A 20517-nucleotide genomic window follows, 5' to 3' on the forward strand; every position below is an offset into this window, starting at 1 on the left:
ATTTACAATGATCAACTAACCCACTAACCGGTACGTCTTTGGGCTGTGGGAGGAAACTGGAGCACCCGGAGGAAAGTTGCACACTCGTGAAAAATTAAAACTTTATTACTGAGGATACCAGAATGTCCTCCAAACTCTGGCGCCCCGAACTGTGACAGCCATGCACTAACCGCGATGCTACCGTGGCACCCTAATCAAGAGCTGACCTGTTGGTCTGATGAGACATTATGACCAAATGTGGACCGCGAATCAGAAAGGGGTCTTAACGAAGTGTTGGTCACTGCTGGTCATCGTTCTCCTTTATTCATCAAATTGTGCTTAGTAGAAGATCAGTGGAAGTGGTTTGTTGATGGTCAGCACAGATTTAGTGCACTGAATATTTGACAAAGGAGCAGAATTAGGCCATTTGGCCCATCGAGTCTGCTCTGTCATTCCATCATGGCAGATCCATTTCCCTCTCAACCTCATTCTCCTGCCTTCTCCCTATGACCTTTGACATCCTTGCTAATCAAGAACATATCAACCTCCACTTGAATGACTTGGCCCCCTTAACCTGTGGAATTCATTGCCACTAAATAAAGAGCTGAGAAACAATGCTAAGAGGTGTAAATCAAAGGAATAGAAGATGGCGCTCTGAAAAACAACTATCTGTGGCAATGAATTCCACAGGTTCACCACCCTCTGGTTAAAGAAATTCCTCATCGTCTCTATTCTAAATGGACGTCCCTCTGCTGTAACATCTGATCTCCACTATAGGAAACATTATCTCCACATCCACTCTGTCTATGCCTTTCAATTTGATCTACCCCCAGAACCCTCAAAAAACTCTTCCAGCAAGTACAGGCCCAGAGCCATCAAGTGCTCTTCATATGTTACCCCTTTCATTCTCAGGATCATTCTCGTGAACCTCCTCTGGATCTTTTCCAATGCCAACATACATCCTTTCTTGGATCTGGGGCCCACATCCTGAATGCAAACACTTTACATCTCTGACTGGTGTTACTTGTCTAATTCTTGAAATTTACCTCACTGTTCTTAATATGCTGAAACCTGAGATATTTTGAATAAAGGTCTTTCATTCTTGTCAATGATAGCAAAGTCTCCACCGCTCACTGGGCAGGTGTAGCTATGATTTTCCAGCTGTAGGCAATGGCTTGTGCTGGAAACCACTGTCTTTTTAAATCATACTTTTTATAAGATTTGTACTTTTTAACAAACTCATGTATTTTTCACACCCACTGGGAGAGAGTGGTGTAACATAACAGTTTTCATTGGCTAAGTATTAGCATATCACCCATGTGACCTACTTGTTTTAATTATGTAGCTTAGTAATTCATTCATTGCTATCGAAAGAATTTCTCTTATCCTACCAATAAAAGTGATGGATTTTTCAGAGCGCCAACTTCTATTCCTTTGATTTACACCTCTTAGCATTGTTTCTCAGTTCTTTATTTAGTTCGCTTAATATTTGTACATTAGTTTGTACTCTAAAATAAACTGAAATCTTGGAATTAAGGCTACCATATTTGACTCCCAGAAGAACCCTTAAGGATCAGAAACTGAACAGAGAGCCAACACCTGTGACGAGTGAAGTACACTCTCTTACTGTACAGCTGGTTACTTTGATTTTTACTCAGGCTGCGGTCTGTTTTCCCATCTCTTGCACAGGCATAAGTACACAAAAGGCTGTTCATCACTGTGAGATGTTTGCACCTGACATTTAGATCACTTTAAATGTACAAACATTGGCTGTTCCTGCTCACAGCCAGTAGAAACTACTGACTGGGTGGGGCAGGTGGATAAGAGATCCAAAGAGAAGGACTTACTTTATTTCTCCCACGTACGTCACTGAAATGAGTTGCCTGTGTGTGTTCCAGGATTCTGGTTACTTTTTTTTTGCTGTTTTTGAGCCCTTTGATCAGGGTGATCGATGCGGTCTCAGGCGCTTCAGTGAAGAATAGTTTGCCCTGCAGTGGGCTCGCGATATGACACTGAACTAAACTAAACTGAATACTACTGAGGTTTGATATTCTATACGTTATTTGCTTGCTCTATGCCGTTTGTGCAACAATGCTTTCCTGAACGGGTTCCATGTTGTTTCTTTGTTTCATGGCAGCCTGTGGGAGGACAAATCTCAGAGGTGTATTCTGCATATGTACTTTGAATCTTCAAAATCAAATCAATGAGAATTGTGCTGGGTAGCCCGCAGATATCACCACACTTTTGGTGCCAACATAGCGTGCCCTCAACTCACTAACCTTAACCCGTACGTCTTTGGAATATGGGAAGAAAGTGAAGTGACAACTGCCGTTAAGTTATTTTGAAGATCTATCCACTTTTAAAATACTGGACACATATTCCCCTGTGGTGATTTATTACACTGACAGATCAACTGAACAAGCAAAAATTGCTGGGCAAAGGCTACTGCAACTGCCTAGCCCTTTCGTCATTTGGTCAGTCCGCTCAATGTCGGCGATGGCAATAGCACATTCTCAGAAAAATCAGGTTTACTATCACCGGCACATAACGCGAAATTCTGTGCCTTGTTGTACAACCAGGCTACACTCCGTAATAAGGAACACACACAAAATGCTGGAGGAACTCAGTAGGTCAGGCAGCATCTGTGGAAAAGAATAAACAGGGAAATTTGTTCACTGGAAGGAGAAATCAATATTCATGCCATCAGGTTGTAAGGTACCCAGAAGGAATATAAGGAGTTGCTCCTCCACCCTGAGGGTGGCCTCATCTTGGCACATGAGGGGTCCGCTGATCGACAGCCAGCAACTAGAATGGAAATCAGAATTAAAATGTTTGGCCACCGGGAACTCCTGCTTTTGGCAGATGGAGCTGAGGTGTTTGACTCTGTCACCTCATTTACACACTTGGGCACAGGGAAGGGGTGTAGAAGAGTTTGGAGATGGGGTTGAGGGGAGGATATAGGAGATGGAAGAGGGGAGAAAGTGAGTGAGAGAAAGGGAGAATAGAAGAGGGGAAGAGGGAAAGAGGGAGGCAGAGACAGGACAGGCAAGGAGAGGAAGGAGAATGGAAGATGGGGGAAAGCAGAGATGGAGGAAGGTGAGGCTGCAGGGAAGTGAGAGGAAAGAAAAATTAGTCAGACCATATTTGAAGTATTGTGAGCTGCTTTGGTTAAAAAAAAGGATGTGCTGGCATTGTAGAGGATTCAGTGGAGATTCACAAGAATGATTCTGGAAACAAAAGGGTTAACATGTGAGGAGTGTTTGCTGGCTCTGGGCTTGTACTCATTGGAGCTTAGAAGAATGAGGCAGATCTCACTGAAACCTACCGAATATTGAAAGGATATTTAAACCAGAAGTTGAGAACTTCTTGACTAGTAAGGGGATTAAAGGTTACAGGGTTAAGGTAGGAGAATGGATTCAAGAAGGAAAATAATTCAGCCATGACTCATGTTCTATTATTGCTCCAATGTCTTATGGTCTCTGGTGAGTGAAGTTCTTTGTCAAACTTGCAGTAAGTGGCAGCTCACAGCTAGAAACTCCCTGGACTGAAAGAAAATCTGGCAAGGTCCTGAGGCTGATCGATGAAGTCAACACGGTATCAGGCTAGATCTAGAACAACGAGGCGTTACCTGCAGTTACCGAATCAGGGGTGTTCTTTTCCTGAGCCAGTGGAGATTGTCCTGAGGCGATGCTGACCATCTGTCCACCCACTGCACTACTTCCCAATCCATCCATATCTGTGAACAAAACACACAATTACTACAGCACCTTGAATCTAGAAAGAGTACACAGTTGATTTTATAGCAAATGACTTTTATTCAACAAAAAGAGCCTAATTAAACAGTCCACTGGGCATTCTAAAGCGTCTGCTCAAGCAGTCCACTGCACAGTGTACAGTCTACTTAAACATTACAGTGCACAGTGTACAGTCTACTTAAACATTACAGTGCACAAATGGTCTACAGAGTCTATTTAAACATTACAGTGCACAAACGGTCTACAGAGTCTATTTAAACATTACAGTGCACAAACGGTCTACAGAGTCTATTTAAATATTACAGTGCACAAACAGTCTACAGAGTCTAAGCATTACAGTGCACAAAGGGTCTAGAGTCTACTTAAACGCAACAGTGCACAAACGGTCTAAAGAATCTACTTAAACATTACAGTGCACAAACGGTCTACAGAGTCTATTTAAACATTACAGTGCACAAACGGTCTACAGAGTCTATTTAAACATTACAGTGCACAAACGGTCTACAGAGTCTATTTAAACATTACAGTGCACAAAGGGTCTAGAGTCTATTTAAACATTACAGTGCACAAACGGTCTACAGAGTCTAAGCATTACAGTGCACAAAGGGTCTAGAGTCTACTTAAATACTACAGTGCACAAACGGTCTATAGAGTCTACTTAAGCATTACAGTGCACAAACGGTCTAGAGTCCAAGCATTACAGTGCACAAACGGTCTACAGTCTATTTAAACGCTACAGTGCACTGTCTACAGCGTCTACTTAAATGGTCCACTGCACAGTCTACAGAGTTTACTTTAACAGTCCACAGCAACAAACACTCTACAGTCTTCTTAAACAGTCCACAGCAACCATCAGTCTACAGAGTTTAATTAAATAGTCCACTGCACAAACAGTCCACAGAGTTTATTTAAAACAGTCCAGTGCACTAACGGTCTGCAGAGTCTACTTAAACAGTACCATGTACAAACTGTCTACAGAGTCTAATTAAATAGCCCACTGCACCAACGTCTACAGAGTTTAATTAAACAGTACAGTGCACTAATGGTCTGCAGAGTCTACTTAAAAGAGTCCACGACAGCAAAAAGTCTACAGGTCTTCTTTAGCAGTCCACTGCACAAACAGTTCACAGATTCTACTGAAACAGTCCAGAGCAACCGTCAGTCTACACAGTCTACTTATATAGTCGACTGCACATTCTATAGAGTCTACTTAAACAGCCCACTGCCGACATCAGTCTACACAAGCTACTTAAATGATCCACTGCACAGTTAACAGAGTCTACTTAAACAGCCAGCTACAGTCAACAGTCTAGAGTGTACTTAAATTGCACACTACACAAGCACTCTACAGAGTCTATTTAAAGGGTCTACTGTACCAGTCTTCAAAGTCTCCTTAAACAGATCACTGCACGAACAGTCCACTGAGTCTACTTAAACAATCACTGCAGCCGTCAGCCGACAGTGTCTACTTAGAAAGGAGCAATCATGAATTACAGCAAAGTGAACACGTCATGACAAATGCCGGGCTGTGGCTCCAGCAAGATGCCGTAGGTAGAAGGTAGTTACATAACCTACAATTTTGGCATAAAGTCAAACTCTCTCATTCCCAGTGGGATGGGTTGTCAGCTGACTTGCAGGGGAATCAGTCATTCTAAACAAGGAACACCAGCGTAGCACTTCTGGCCAGCTCATTTGAGGTGGACAAACACTCCACACACCCTGCACCCCTTTAAAGGGTGGAGAACCCAGACATTGAACTGGAGAGGCTGAAATCAAGAGGGGTGAGTAACCAAAGCCATTATTTGTTAAAGGCCCCCCCCCCCGCCGCAGAAGTCAGCAAAAATAATGAGGGAGGAATTTCTAGATCATGAGATCGAAGTGTGGGTCAACAGAATTTAGGAAGCATTTTGACAGACACATGAACAGGATGGGAAATGAAAAATATAGACCACATGCAGGCAGATGTGCAGTTTAAATCAGCATCTCAGTCAGTTCAGAGAAGAAGGGCTGAAGGGCCTGTTCCTGTTCTGTGTTTAATGGGAGATCTCTGAGAGCCAGAATACACACAAAAGGCAGGATGGCCCCCTTCTGTGCAGTATGAAGATATCAAGTGAAAATTTAGAAATTTACTCCCGGTGCACCCAACTTCTTCTCTGCTAAAGTAAAAAAGATGCCAGGTAGGAACTCACCCGTTAACATGACGATGAAGGGCAGGGAGTGCTCCTGTGGCGTTCCCCAGTATCCGGCCTCTCCCAACAAGTTGCGGTCCAGCACCTGATGGTATAGTTCTTCAATCCACGCCTGAGACAGCACCATCAGTACCCGGCTGCTCTGAACCTGCCTCACAAACTCTTTCTGCGGAGATACAACCAGACACCCCAGTCTTTATGGTTGAACGTCCAGGAACAGCCAGTCCCACCCCGGGTGGGGTTATCGGACTCCTCCTAGTCCTCGGTGTAAAGGATGTTGCCAGGAGTCTGAGCTACAGGGCGAGGTAAGGCAGGGCACCCCTGCAGCAGAGGAGATTGAGGGGTGATCTTATAGAGATGTATCCAACCATTATAGGCATAGATTGGGTGAATTCCCCCTTAACACCAACTATCCTCCTGAATCTGCTGGAGACCCAGAGGCAGCCAGTGGGGTTTCAGGTCTGTCTCTGTCTCTGAGTGACTGGTGTATAGGAAGGGAGGCGGGGAAGTGGCTTGATTTGCTGTGGCTGCTTTTCTGTTTTGTTGCCTGTGCTGTTTAGCTGAACATGGTGGGCATACATCATTGGCGTGTGGCGACACTTGCAGGCTGACCCTAGCACATCACTAGGTTTAGTTGGTTGTTAATGCAACAAAAGGGCGCATTTCACTGTTTGTTTTGAAGTACATTTTAATGAATCTAAATCTGAATGTGAATACCCCTTCTTTTCTAGGACTTCCTCCATGGTGCGAAGGAGGGTATGACATGACTCAGTAAATGTGCACTGACAGAGTGGACAACCAGCAACCTTTTCACTGGATGGCATGCTTGAATACACAGCCAACACAAGGGTGAGAGTTGTATACAAAGGGACAGAGTTGAATACAATGGGCAATACAAGGGGGGAGAGTTGAATACGATGGGCAATACAAGGGGACAGAGTTGAATACAAGGGGGGAGAGTTGAATACAATGGGTAATACAAGGGGGGAGAGTTGAATACAATGGGCAATACAAGGGGGGAGAGTTAAATACAATGGGCAATACAAGGGGACAGAGTTGAATACAAGGGGAGAGAGTTGAATACAATGGGCAATACAAGGGGGGAGAGTTGAATACAATGGGCAATACAAGGGGGAAGAGTTGAATACAATGGGCAATACAAGGGGACAGAGTTGAATACAAGGGGGGAGAGTTGAACACAATGGGCAATACACGGGGACAGAGTTGAATACAATGGGGGAGAGTTGAATACAATGGGCAATACAAGGGAGAGTTGAATACAATGGGCAATACAAGGGGGAAGAGTTGAATACAATGGGCAATACAAGGGGACAGAGTTGAATACAAGGGGGGAGAGTTGAACACAATGGGCAATACACGGGGACAGAGTTGAATACAATGGGCAATACAAGGGAGAGTTGAATACAATGGGCAATACAAGGGGGGAGAGTTAAATACAATGGGCAATACAAGGGAGAGTTGAATACAATGGGCAATACAAGGGAGAGTTGAATACAATAGGCAATACAAGGGGACAGAGTTGAATACAAGGGGGGAGAGTTGAATACAATGGGCAATACAAGGGGACAGAGTTGAATACAATGGGCAATACAAGGGAGAGAGTTAAATCCAATAGCCATTACAAGGAGACAGAGTTTGAAGGAGAGTGGAGGAACAAACAGGGGGATGTCAGAATCAGAACCAGATTTAGTATCACTGTCACACATTGTGAAATTTGTTGTCTTTGCAGTAGTAGTACAATGCAAACATAATAATAAAAAGCGTAAATTATAGTTAAATTATATGTATTTCAAAAAATTAGTGAGGTAGTGGTCATAGGTTCAACATCTAGTCAGAAATCCAATGGCAGAGGGGAAGAAGCTGTTCCTGAATCATTGAGTGTGTGCCTTCAGGCTCGTGTACCTCCTTCCTGATGGTAGCAGTGAGACTGGGGCATGTGCAGGGTGACGGGGTTCTTAATGATGGATGCCACCTTTTTGAGGCATCATTCCTGGAAGATGTCCTTGATCCTGGGGAGACTAGTGCTCAAGATGGCGCTGACTGCGTTCACAACTTTCTACAGCTCTTTCGATCCTGTGCAGTAGCGGACCCCCAAACAAGATACTGATGCAGCCAGTTCGAGAGTCCTCCACGATACATCAGTAGAAATATACAAGTATCTTTGGTGACATACCAAATCTCCTCAAATTCCTAATGAAATAAAGCTGCCCTCGTGCCTTCTTTGTAGCTGCATTGATAAGTTGGACCCAGGCTAGATCCTCAGAGGTGTTTTTTTAGTAAAGAGAGAGAAGTGTGTGTGTGAGATGTGATACCGGGGTGGTGGTTGAGGCAGATACATTAGGGTCTTAAAGAAGCGTTTCAGCCAAAAATGTCAGCTATTAATTCCTCTCCATAGATGCTGCCTGACCTGCTGAGTTTCTCCAGCATTTTGTATATGTTGCTCTGTATTTCCAGCATCTACAGAATCTCGTGTTTATTTTTAAGGACATTTTAGAGTCTCTTAGATAAGCAGATGTCTGAATGACAAATGGAGGACAATGTGGGAGAAAAGTATCAGATTGATTTTGGACTAGGTGAAAATGAGGACACTACATTGTGGGCCAAAGGGCCTACACTGTGCTGAAATGTTCTTTGTTCTTTCCTGCTCGACACGCCGAGGTCCTCCAGCAGATCAGTTCTTGGTGGTACACCTGGGAACTTGGTGAATCTAGCAGGTTCATCACCAACAACCAATCTGTTGGAGGAACACAGCAGGAGGCTTGCTGATGGTGAACTTTTAGTTGTATAAAACTTTGGTTAAGTCATAGTTGGTATTGTGTACTCTGCTGGTCACTCCATTACAGGAAAGATGCAGGAGCTTTAAAGACAGATAAATTGCTTAGATTAGAGAGTACTAGCTATCAAGAAAGGTTAGGCAAACTTGGATTATCTTCTCTTGTGGGTCAGAGGGGCGACCTGATAGAAATTCATAAAATTGTGTGAGGCATGTACTGCAGGTAGGGCTGTAAGAACTTTTTCTCCAGAATGGAAACGCCTAATACTGGAGGGCACAGCTTTAAGATGAACGGTTGAAAGTTTAAAGAAGATATACATGGCAAGTTTTTCTTTTACCCAGAGCATGGTGGGCAGCTGGAACAGGATGTTAGGGGAAGTGAAGGGACTGGTTATGATAGTAATCATAATTAAGAGGTTATTAGGCAACCCAATGAATAGGCAGGGAATGGAGGAATGTAGACCACGTGCAGGCAGATGGGATTAGTTCACAATGACATCAGGGTCAGCACAGACATGATGGGCTGAAGGGACTGTTCCTTTGTTGTTCAATGTTCTACACCTGAAGAGCTACGGAAGCTCAATTTATTGAATCATTTGGAGCAGTGATTGGCAGCTTTCTGGGTGTTAAGGGAATCAATGGATATGGGGAGAAAGCAAAATGCTGGGCATAACTCAAGGGCCGAGTGTCTTCCTTGGCCCTCCTATGTTGTTGTGTGAGATCTGTGGGGAAAGGTGGGGATACAGCCTGCAATTCTGCAGTCCTGTGTCTCCTTACCAGTGAGACTGGAACGGGCGCTGGCTTCCTCCGGTAGTAGTCGCAGGCATTCAGCTTCAGGCTCAGTGAGAGGGCATGGAAAGCAACCAGGTACAGGCCGTCCGCGTTCATCAGTGTCTGACAGCCAGCGTCCTCCCCTGCGTCCGGCCCCGGAGAGCGTAACAACTCTGAAAGAGACGGCAGGTCCACAGGGAGTTCACCACCCTCCTCTGCTTGGGCCCAGGGCCGAGCCAGACTGCTGGCGACTGGATCTGCATTTCTGCATAACATCTCCTGACTGCACCACCCCCCCATTCCCACCATTACTCCAAAGATGCAGTTCCCCTCTGCCTACCTCCAGACCGCCAGTGACTGGATCCACATTTCTATACAGTATCTGCTGATGCCCCCCACCATCTCCCTCCTCAAATGACACACCAGCCATTTCCACTCTGCACTCTCAGCCCTCATGCAGGACTTCCATCCAAACGTCAGTCACTGGCTCTGCATTTCTATGCAATATCTCACCGCCATCCACTCCATCTGTCCATCATCCCTCCACAGCTGTCAGTAGCAATACACTTCTTATCACCTGTTCCAATGGAACACCCTTCTATTCTCAGGCTCTGCCCCCGGTCCTAGATCCACCACTATAGGGACTATCCTCTCCACATCAACTCTATCTAGGCCTTTCAATGTCTGATAGTTTCAGTAAGATTCCCCCCACCCCCACCACCTCACCATTATTCTAAACTCCAGCAAGTATAGGCTCAGAGTCAGCAAACATTCCTCATACATTAACCCTTGTATTCCTGAAACAATTCTCATCTGGACCCATCCTTTCTTAGATATGGGGCCCTAAACTGTTTCTAATACTCTGAATGTGGCCCTGACCAATGCTTTATAAATCCTTGCTTTTATATTCTAGTCCTCTAAAAATTAATGCTAATATGGCATTTGCCTTTCTTCCCATCAACTTACCCTGCAAGTTAAACTTTAGGGAATCGCGCATGGGGACTCCCAAGTCCTTCTGTATCCCCTATTTCTGAATTGGCTCCCTACTTACAAAAAAATCTTCTTTACTTCTTCTACCAAAGTGCTTGACCGTATACTTCCCGACTGTATTCCACCTGCCACTTCTTTGCCAATTCTCCCAATCTGTCCAAGTCCTTCTGCAGACTCCCTGCTTCCTCAACACTACCTGCCCCTCCACTTATCTTGGTCTCATCTGCAAACATGACATCCATTCAATCATCATTAACATAGAATATGAAGAGTAGCAGACGCAACACCAACTCCCATGGAACACACTGGTGACCGGCAGACAACCAGAAAAGGCTCCTTTTTATTCCCATTCTTTGTCTCCTGCCAATCAGCCAAAACTCTATCAATGCTAGTATCTTTCCTGTAATACCATAGGCTCTTAACTTGTTTAGCAACCTCATGCGCAGCATCTTGTCAAAGGCCTTCTGAAAATCTAATTAAACACCATCCACCGATTTTATTTTGTCTATCCTGCTTGTTATTTCTTCAAAGATTTGTCAGACAAGATTTTCCCTTGAGGAAACCATGCTGACTTCAGCTTACTTTATCATGTGCCTTCAAATACCCTGAAACCTCAGCCTTATCAATCGACTCCAACATCACCTCGACCACTGAAGACAGGCTAACTGGCCTTTAATCTCCTTTCTGCTTCTCTCCCTTAAAGAGTGGAGTGACACTTACAATTTTCAAGTCCTCCAGAACCATTTCAGAAACTAGATTATTGAATTGTCACTAGTGATGCATCCACAATCTCTTCAGTTACCTCTTCCAGAACACTGGAGTATAGTCCATCTGGTCTAAATGACGAATACATCTTCAGACCTGTCAGCTTCCCAAGCACGTTCTCAGTAATGGCAACTGCACTCACTTCTGCCCCCTGGCAGTCTTGAATTTCTAACAAGCTGCTAGTGTCTTTCACAGAGAAGACACCAGCAACATGCCAGAAATTATTTCTTCAGTTTGTCTGCCCGTTTTTTGTTCCCCATTACATTGCCAGTGCAATGTCCATACTTGCCTCTACTTAGACGCTGAAAAGACTTTGCTATCCGCTTTTATATTATTGATTGGCTTGCCGTCATACTTCATCTTTTCCTCTTCTTGTGGCTTTTTAGTTGCCTTCTGTTGGTTTTTAAAAGCTTCCCAATCCTCTAACTTCCCACTAATTTTTGCTATATTTTATGCTCTCTCTTTTGCTGTCAACCTGTCTTTGAACTTCCCTTGTCAGCCACAGTTAAGCCACCCTCCCTTTAAATATACTTCTTCGTTGGGATGTATCTTCCCTGCACCTTCTGAATTTCCCCAGAAACTCCAGCCATTGCTGTTCCGTCATCATCCCTGTAAATGTCCACATCCAATTTGGCCAGATCCTCGCTCGTGCCTCTGTAATTCCCTTTATATATATATATATATATATATATATATATAGGCATCCGTTAGTCTTGTGAGACCATGGATTTGCGCCTTGGAAGGTTTCCAGAGCGCAGGCCTGGGCAAGGTTGTATGGAAGACCGGCAGTTGCCCATGCTGCAAATCTCCCCTCTCCACGCCACTGATGTTGTCCAAGGGAAGGGCATTAGGACCCATACAGCTTGGCACCGGTGTCGTCGCAGAGCAATGTGTGGTTAAGTGCCTTGCTCAAGGACACACACGCTGCCTCAGCCAAGGCTCGAACTAGCGACCTTCAAATCACTAGACAAACACCTTAACCACTTGGCCACGTGCCAACACAATTCCCTTTACTCCTCTGTAAAACTAATACATCCAATTTCAGCTTCTCCTTCTCAAACTACTGGACGAATTCTATCATATTATGATCACTACCATTTGGAAAATACCCTAAGCCAATATTCCTTCTACCATGAGGTACGAGTATAAATCTCTCTACAATGTATTCAATCTACCATTTTTTTGCCCATTCTTCCAACCTATCAAGTCCTTCTCAAGTCCCTTTATTCACCTCCCCTAGCCACTCTAATTTATTTCATGTTGGGGGGGGGTGGTCGGGGCATCAGGGAGGGAGTCTTACCTGATTGCAGGCCAGAGCAGAAGACGGAGGCGAAGCTCTGTAGGGAGGAATCCACCTCCTCGATGGTCTGGAGGGACAAGAGGCGAGGGAGGATGGTGACGAGCGACTGCACGAAGATCCGGGCGCTGTGTTGGTCAGCCTCTTGGTTCTTCAGGACCTTCAGGGTGAGGGTAGTGCCATGCAGTGGCCGGCGGGTGGGACAGGCAGGCTCCTCGTCCGCCAGAGAGCCGTTGTCGGAGCCGATCTCAGAGACGTCCGATCTGCCGGAGTCCTTCTCGGCTGCGGTGGAGTACTGGTCACAGGAGTCGAAGTCTGTTCGGGAGATGTCCTGTTCGTCGACGCTGAAGTTGCTCTCGCTGTAGCGGGACCCCGCCGGCTTGACAGTGAGGAGGTTGGGAAAGTCGGTGCCAGCGTGGTTGCTGCCACTGCTGCTGCGGCGGTGCTGGTGGTGGATAGCCCCTGGCTGGGTGCCCAGTGCCCTGCACGACGTCTCAGCCCCCAGCTCGAGGCCGGCGGCGATCTCCCTCCCTGGCTGCTGGCACTCTTCGGGGGTTGTCTGGGCCAGGTTCCCATCCTCTGGGGCGGGGTCGCCATTCTCTGCAGTAATGCTGATGCCAACACTGACTTCAGGGCTGCGCTCAGTGCCAGTGTCCCAGTGAGGCTGCTCGGCAGACAAGAGCCGGCGCTGCCAGCGGAAGTCCGCCTCGCTGACCTCCAGCGACTCCCGGGCCGACTCCCCACCGCCGCCTCCTTTCAGCTCCTCGGCATGTCGCAGCAGGTGACGTACCTGGTCTTCACGTAGCCCCCGCCCCTGGCTCAGCTGGTCCAGGCCGGCCAGCAGCGCGCAGACACAGGAGACGGCTGCATGGCAGGCCTCGATCCCACCCTTCGCACAGGCCTCTGCTGTCCCATCCATGATGCTGTGGGGAGGGAGGCACGTGGTGAGGAGGGTCACTGCTCCCTACAGAGATATCACCAACTCAGGTCAAGGTCAGGGTCACGGCAGGTCAAATCAAGATTGGATCAGGTGAATTCACCAGGTAAAGGTCAGATCATCAGATGCGTGAAGTCAACTCAACATCAAGTCACAGATGCTGCCTGACCTGCTGAGTTCCTCACGCATTCTGTGTGTGTTACTTGACCGTTGATCTGGTACACCTACCCTGACAGCTTGACTTGACCTGATAACTTGATCATATCTAACCTGGACTTGGCTTCACTTGACCCAACATTGACCCGATGACCTGAATGTAATTTGATGGCTTGTCTTGACCTCACTCAACGTGACCTCATCTTGGGTTAGCTTGACCCAGTGTCTTGACTATTATTCTGTCTGGTCCCTTCAAATGGCGCCCAGACCTGCATTCATGCCCCTCCCATCCATGTACCTATCCAAATTTCTCTTAAACATTGAAATCAAACCAGTAACCACCATTTCCACTGGCAGATCTTTCGACACTCTAACCATCCTCTGAGCGAAGAGTTCCCTCTCATGTTGCCTTGAACATTTCACCTTTCACCCTTAACCCATGACCTCTGGCTCTGGTCTCGCCCAACCTCAGAGGGAAAAGCCTGCTTGCATTTACCCTGTCTGTACCCTTCAGAATTGGTAATGTCAGGCCCAAAGCAGATTAAATTACTGTCAAGTCAGTCAGCTCAAGGTTGGGTCAGGTCAAGACACTGGGTCAAGTCAACTCAAGTTGAGGTCACACCATGATGTCAAATCAGGCAATCAGATCAAGGGCAAGGGCAAGCCATCGGAACACGGTCAGGCCAAGGTTGGGCCATCAGTTCAAGTGAAGCCAAGTCGAGGTCAGGTCAGATCCAATTATCAGGACAAGTCAAGCTGTCAGATGAGGTACGCCAGGTCAACAGTCAATTAACACACACAATACGCCGGAGGAACTCAGTAAGACAGGCAGCATCTATAAAAATGAACAAATAGAATTTTTCAGGCCAGGATCCTCTGTCAGGAATGAAAAGGAAGAGGGCTAAAGGGCAGAAGATGGAGGAGTACAAACTGGCAGGTGACGTTTCAGGCAGAGACCCATCATCGGGACTGGAGAGGAAGGGGATAGATGAGTGTAGGGGAAGGAGATGAGTACAAACTGGCAGGTGATGTTTTAGGCAGAGACCCATCATCGGGACTGGAGAAGAAAGGGGAAGATGAGTGTAGGGGAAGGAGATGAGTACAAACTGGCAGGTGATGTTTCAGGCAGAGACCCATCATCGGGACTGGAGAGGAAGGGGATAGATGAGTGTAGGGGAAGGAGATGAGTACAAACTGGCAGGTGATGTTTTAGGCAGAGACCCATCATCGGGACTGGAGAAGAAAGGGGAAGATGAACAGGCAAGTAATGGCATCAGGTTACTGGCAGGTCATCAGGTCAAGTTTATAGTCACGTGCACAAGAATGATGAGGTACAGTTACCATGAAAAAAACATGCAGCAGCGTCATGGGCACGCAGGTAGACAACACACAGAATAGAAATTATACATAAATTATAGGACAGAGGGAGAAAATAACCATTCAAGAACAAAGGAACACTGAGGCAATGCCATGGTCTGTAGTGTTCCCTTGCTGAGGTTGGGCAATTTAGGTGAAGAACTGAATGTCTGAAGGGAGGTAGCTGATATTGAAACAGGCCATGTGGGACTTTAATCATCTGTCTCTCCTCGCTGATGATGGCATCTAAAGTGGATGGTGGGGTTCTCGATGACAGACGCTGCCTTCTTGAGGCAGCGTCTCCTGTAGATGCAGTTAAGGGTGGGGAGGACAGTGCCTGTGATGGGTTGCACTGCACCCACTACTCTCTGCAGCCTCTTGTGTCAGAGCTGTTGTACCAGGCTGTGCACTGACAAAGGAGCTAATGTGTTTAGGGGCCAGGCTAGCAAACAAATCAAATTGCCACAACTCAGGTACTCAAGGGGTCAACCAGAATCTGGGGCAAGTCCTTGTCTCGGAGTTGTAGAGTCACACAGCACGAAAACAGGCTGTTTGGCACAAATCGTCCATGCCAGACAACTTTCTTATCCAAGCTAGTGGTCCAGTTTGCCCACGTTTGGCCTATTCTACCAAAGTGGTAAAGATGGCGCTGGGGAGGCACAGCTGGGCACAGCATACAAAACCACAAACTATTCCATTAATTACTCATTTTCTAGACTAAGACCACTCCAATCCACAGCCTGAAATTACATTGTTTCTAAACCACAAGCATACCAATCTACAGCCTGTTTCCAGACTATAATCACTCCAATCCACAGCCTGTAATTACACTGTTTCTAGACTACGATCACTGCAATCCACAGCCTGTAATTACACTGTTTCTAGACTACAATCACTCCAATCCACAGCCTGTAATTACACTGTTTCTAGACTACAATCACTGCAATCCAGCCTGTAATTACACTGTTTCTAGACTACGATCACTCCAATCCACTGCCTGTAATTACACTGTTTCTAGACTACGATCACTCCAATCCACTGCCTGTAATTACACTGTTTCTAGACTACGATCACTGCAATCCACTCTCTCTCTCTCACCCCTCTCACTCACTGCCGCCAGAGGAAGGTGCCTGGGTTTTTACTGCTCTCTCTCTCTCCCTCTTGCTCACTCAATGCTGCTGGAGGAAGGTGCCTGTGTTTGACCGGTCCCTCCCTCCCTCCCTCCCTCTCCCTCTCCCTCTCTCTCCCTCTTGCTCACTCAATGCTGCTGGAGGAAGGTGCCTGTGTTTGACCGGTCCCCTCCCTCCCTCCCTCCCCCCTCTCCCTCTCTCTCTCTCTCTCCCCCTCTCCCTATCCCTCTCACTCATTCAATGCTGCTGGAGGAAGGTGCCTGTGTTTGACCGCTCTCTCTCTCTCTCTCTCTCTCTCTCTCTCTCTCTCTCTCTCCCTCCCTCCCTCCCTCTCTCCCTCTCCCTCTCCCTCTTGCTCAATGGACTTGGGCAAGGTTTAATCGACACAGCTTGTGGATTGGACTTTGTAGTTCATGTTATGATGTGTTTCTGGTTTCCAGCTGCTCCTTTTTTTATTGCTATTTTGTGAGATTTTGATCGGGACGGAGTGGCTCTGCGGCCTGGAGTCAATGAACGACGCAGTGCTAAATTGAACAGAACTGAACTAGACTGAACATTCCCAGACTGTTTCAATCACTCTGTGGTTTGATGTTTTATATTCTGTGTTTCGCACTTGCTTTTTGCTGTTTGTGCGGTTTGTTCTTTCTCTTTGCGTGTCAAGTGTTTGATGTTTTCTTTGAATGGGTTCGATGGTGTTTCTTTGTTTTATGGCTGTCTGTGGAAAGATGAATCTCAAGGTTTTATACTGTGTACACTCTTTGATAATAAAGGTACTTCAAAACTTTGGTCGGAGTATGAAACGCACTGTGTGAGGAGGTGGTGGGGGCAGAGTCTCACAACATCCGCATAGTATCTGGACAAACTCTTGAATCGTAAAAGAATTGAAAGCTACAGACCAAGTGCTGATGAATGCCATCTCTGTCTTCTGCCTAGACCCGTCTACCTGCATCTAGACCATGGCCCGCCATGCTCATCCCATCCATGTACCTATCTAAATGTCATTTAAATGGCACAATTGAACCCATATCTACCACTTCCAGTGGCAGCTCATTCCACAATCTCACCACCCTCCGAGTTTCTCCTCAGATTTCCCTTGAATATTTCACTTTCCACCCTAAACCTACAGTACAGTGCAAAAATCTTAATGTGGTTTTAGATGGTATGTCCTCCACAGAGCCCAGATCTTATCATCATTGAGCCTATCTGGGATTACCTGGAAAGATAGAGAAAGTGAGAAATCCAAAGTCTGCAGAAGAACTGCGGCAAGCTCTCCAAGAAGTATGGAACAACCTACCAGCCGATTTTCTTATAAAACTGCACGACAGTGTACCTAAGAGAATTGATGTAGTTTTAAAGGTGAAGGGTGGTCACACCAAATATAGATTTGATTTAGTTTTTTACTGTTTACTGCTCTTTATAGTTTTTTTAATATTTAGAAACTTTTCATTTCATTATTTTTGAAAGCATCTTTGTTTTAAAGAATTATTTTCTACACACGCCTAAGATTTTTGCAGAGTTCTGTATGATCTCTAGTTCTTGTCTCATCCATCCAACCTCAGGGGAAAAGCCTGCATGCATCCACCCTATCTATACTCTTCATAATTCCATATACCTCTATAAGATCTTCCCTCGTTCTCCAGCGCACCAAGGGATAAAGTCCTAACCTAAACAGAAGAGATTTTGTAGATGGTGAAAATCCAGAACAACACACACAAAATCCTGATTTAAGGATCTCGAGCCAGAACGTTGACTTATTTCCATTGATGCTGCCTGACCTGCAAAGTGCTAACCTATTCAACCTTTCCCTATAACTCAGGTCCCTAAGTCCCGGCAACATCCTCGTAAATTTGCTCTGCACTCCTTCAAACTTATTGAAGGATCTCTTTCTCGTTGGTAGGTAGCAGAAATGTTCACAAATTAGGCTTCACCAACATCTTGTACACCTTCAACACAACATCCCAAGTCTTATATTCGATGACATACATGTCTTCACAGGTGTCAGCATTTTCTAAATAGTTTGGTTCTGTACCGATGAGCCAGGGTTGAGTCCAGGTTAATAAAGCCACTAACACCTTGTGGCCAAGATTAAGTACCACATGCTGCCAGTGGAAGTGGTGCACACAAGTTCAATTCAAGCATTTAAGAGAAATTTTGATGGGAAGAATATGGATTACTATGGTCTAGGTACAGTTTGACGGGACTATGCAGAATTATAGTTCAGCACAGACTAGATGGGCTGAAGGGCCTATGTTGTAGCGATCTATGACTCTATAACAAAAAAACTAACCTTGTTTTCCTTGTGCAGGCGAGTCTAAACCTCAAAGGCATAGGTTTAGGGTGGGAAGGGAAAGATTGAGTAGGAAGCTGAGAGGCAAATTTCCCACATAGAACATGGTGACTACATGGAATGAAATGACAGAGGAAGTGGTAGAAGAAGGTAGATTGCAATGTTTAAAAGATGGGTACATGGATAGGAAAGGTTTAGCGGGATATGTAGTCACAATAGACCGGTTCAGGTACACACAAGATTCAAAGGCCTGTTTCTGTGCTGCGTAACACTTACGACTAGGTCAACCTGTTTTCACCAGTAATGATTCTCGAACAAGAGGGCATGGTTACAAGATTGGGGGCAGTCACTTAAATCTGGGTTGTGTACAAACTTCTGCTTGCAGAGCAGTGAATTCCTGCCGAGAATTTATGAGGCTTTGGACAGACCACATTTGCTGTATTATGAGTAATTTTGGGCCCCATATCCAAGAAAGGAATTGGAGAGGGTCCAGATGAAGTTTATGAGAATGATCCCGTGAATGAAAAGGTTAATGAATGAGGAATGTTTGATGGCTCTGGGCCTGGACCCACTTGAAATTAGAAAACTGGGGGGGAGCGTCTCCTCATTGAAACCCATCAAATATTGAAAGGCCTCGATGGATGGGAAGGGTGTGGAGCTGATGTTTTCAATAGTGGGGCAAGTAGAGGACTAAAGGGGACAGCCTCAGAATAGAAGAACGTTCCTTCAGAACACAGATAGGAGGAATTTCTTTAGCCAAAGGGTGGTGAATCTGTAGCATTCATTGTCACAGACAGTTGTGGAGACCCAGCCATTAAGTATATTTAAAGCAGAGGCTGACAGGTACTTAATTAGTAAGAGCCTCAAAGGTTAGGGACAAAAGGCAGAAGAATGAGATCGAGAGGGAAAATAAATCAGCCATGATGGAACAGATTCAATGGGCTGAATGGCCTAATTCTACTCCTATGTCTTATGGTCTTTTCCATGGAATTGTCTCCTCTGGAGGGTTGTGGAGACTGGATCACTGGGAGTTTCTAAGGAGGACACAGATATATTTTTGAAAGACTGGGGGAAGCAAAAGTAATGGGGAGAGGTGAGGAGATGAAGAAGGAAGCAAATGAAAATTTCAAGATCCAAACAGATACACCTTTGTTCAGCAAAGTATAGGAAGGTGGATACTACGATGGAATTCAGAGACAAGACTGGAAGGAGATTTCAGCAGGTGACTCACATCTTGTGAAGATCCAAGTGCGATTTCCTCCTCTGACTAGATCGCCTCCTAGTTTCCCCTTCGTATGTAGTGGGACCAGCGAGATCATACAGGCGCTGGGGGCTTCCGAAGATCTGTGCGGGTAGATTCAGAGAGGCGTTAGTGTAGTCAGAGGCACTGCACCATCCCCTGTTGGTCACACAGTCTTTTTGGGATGGAAAAGCCCTGGGCGCAGCTCCCAATTCAGGACAGAGAAGACACACGGACATTACCAGCACTGTTCATGGGGTTTCTGCAGGCAACATGCTCAAGAAATATCTCAGATTCTCTGCAGTCCAAGCAAACTCATCGCCAATCTCTGCATCCTAGGACCCAATGCCTCCCTCTGCAACAGAATCCTTGAATTTCTGATCAACAGCAACACCTCTGCCATGGACATCCTTAACACTGGTGCTCTGCAAGGAAACGTCCTCAGACCCCGACTCTATTCCCTGTACACTCAGACCCTCACTCTACTCCCTGTACACTCGGACCCTCAGCCCCCTCCTCTACTCCCTGTACACTCAGACCCTCACTCTACTCCCTGAACACAGTCACTCAGCCCCCTCCTCCACTCCCTGTACACTGACGACTGCCTGGCTGGATTTTGCTCTAACTCTACCTCAGAGCTGCTCATTGGTTTCAGGAAGGGGGTGTGCTGTCTATGCTCCAGTCTACTTCATTAGTGTTGAGGGTAGGAAAGTAAAGAGCTTCGCATTTTCGGAAGGGAAGATCACAATGGCCTGTTCTAGTTTCGTCACATAGACACCGTGGTCAAGAATGCCTCTGGTGGAGAATCAGGTTTAACATCAGCAGCATACGTTATGAAACTTGTAGTTGCAGCAGCGGTACAAACCTCGCG

General features: G+C 45.9%; 1 protein-coding gene across 2 annotated transcripts in view; it reads right to left on the reverse strand.

The window, feature by feature from the left end:
- Nucleotides 1–20517, reverse strand: part of arfgef3 (ARFGEF family member 3) — a 160243-nt gene that overhangs the window by 72435 nt on the left and 67291 nt on the right. For both annotated transcript variants that reach the window (XM_063056470.1, XM_063056469.1), the window contains 5 exons: nt 19638–19750; nt 12544–13463; nt 9495–9661; nt 5924–6089; nt 3608–3715 (listed from right to left, as the gene is read on the reverse strand). In XM_063056470.1, coding sequence (XP_062912540.1) covers nt 3608–3715; nt 5924–6089; nt 9495–9661; nt 12544–13463; nt 19638–19750 — 1474 coding nt within the window. The remainder of the gene's footprint in view (nt 1–3607; nt 3716–5923; nt 6090–9494; nt 9662–12543; nt 13464–19637; nt 19751–20517) is intronic.

This window comes from Mobula hypostoma, chromosome 8 (assembly GCF_963921235.1).
Source record: "Mobula hypostoma chromosome 8, sMobHyp1.1, whole genome shotgun sequence".
Lineage (NCBI taxonomy): Eukaryota > Metazoa > Chordata > Chondrichthyes > Myliobatiformes > Myliobatidae > Mobula > Mobula hypostoma.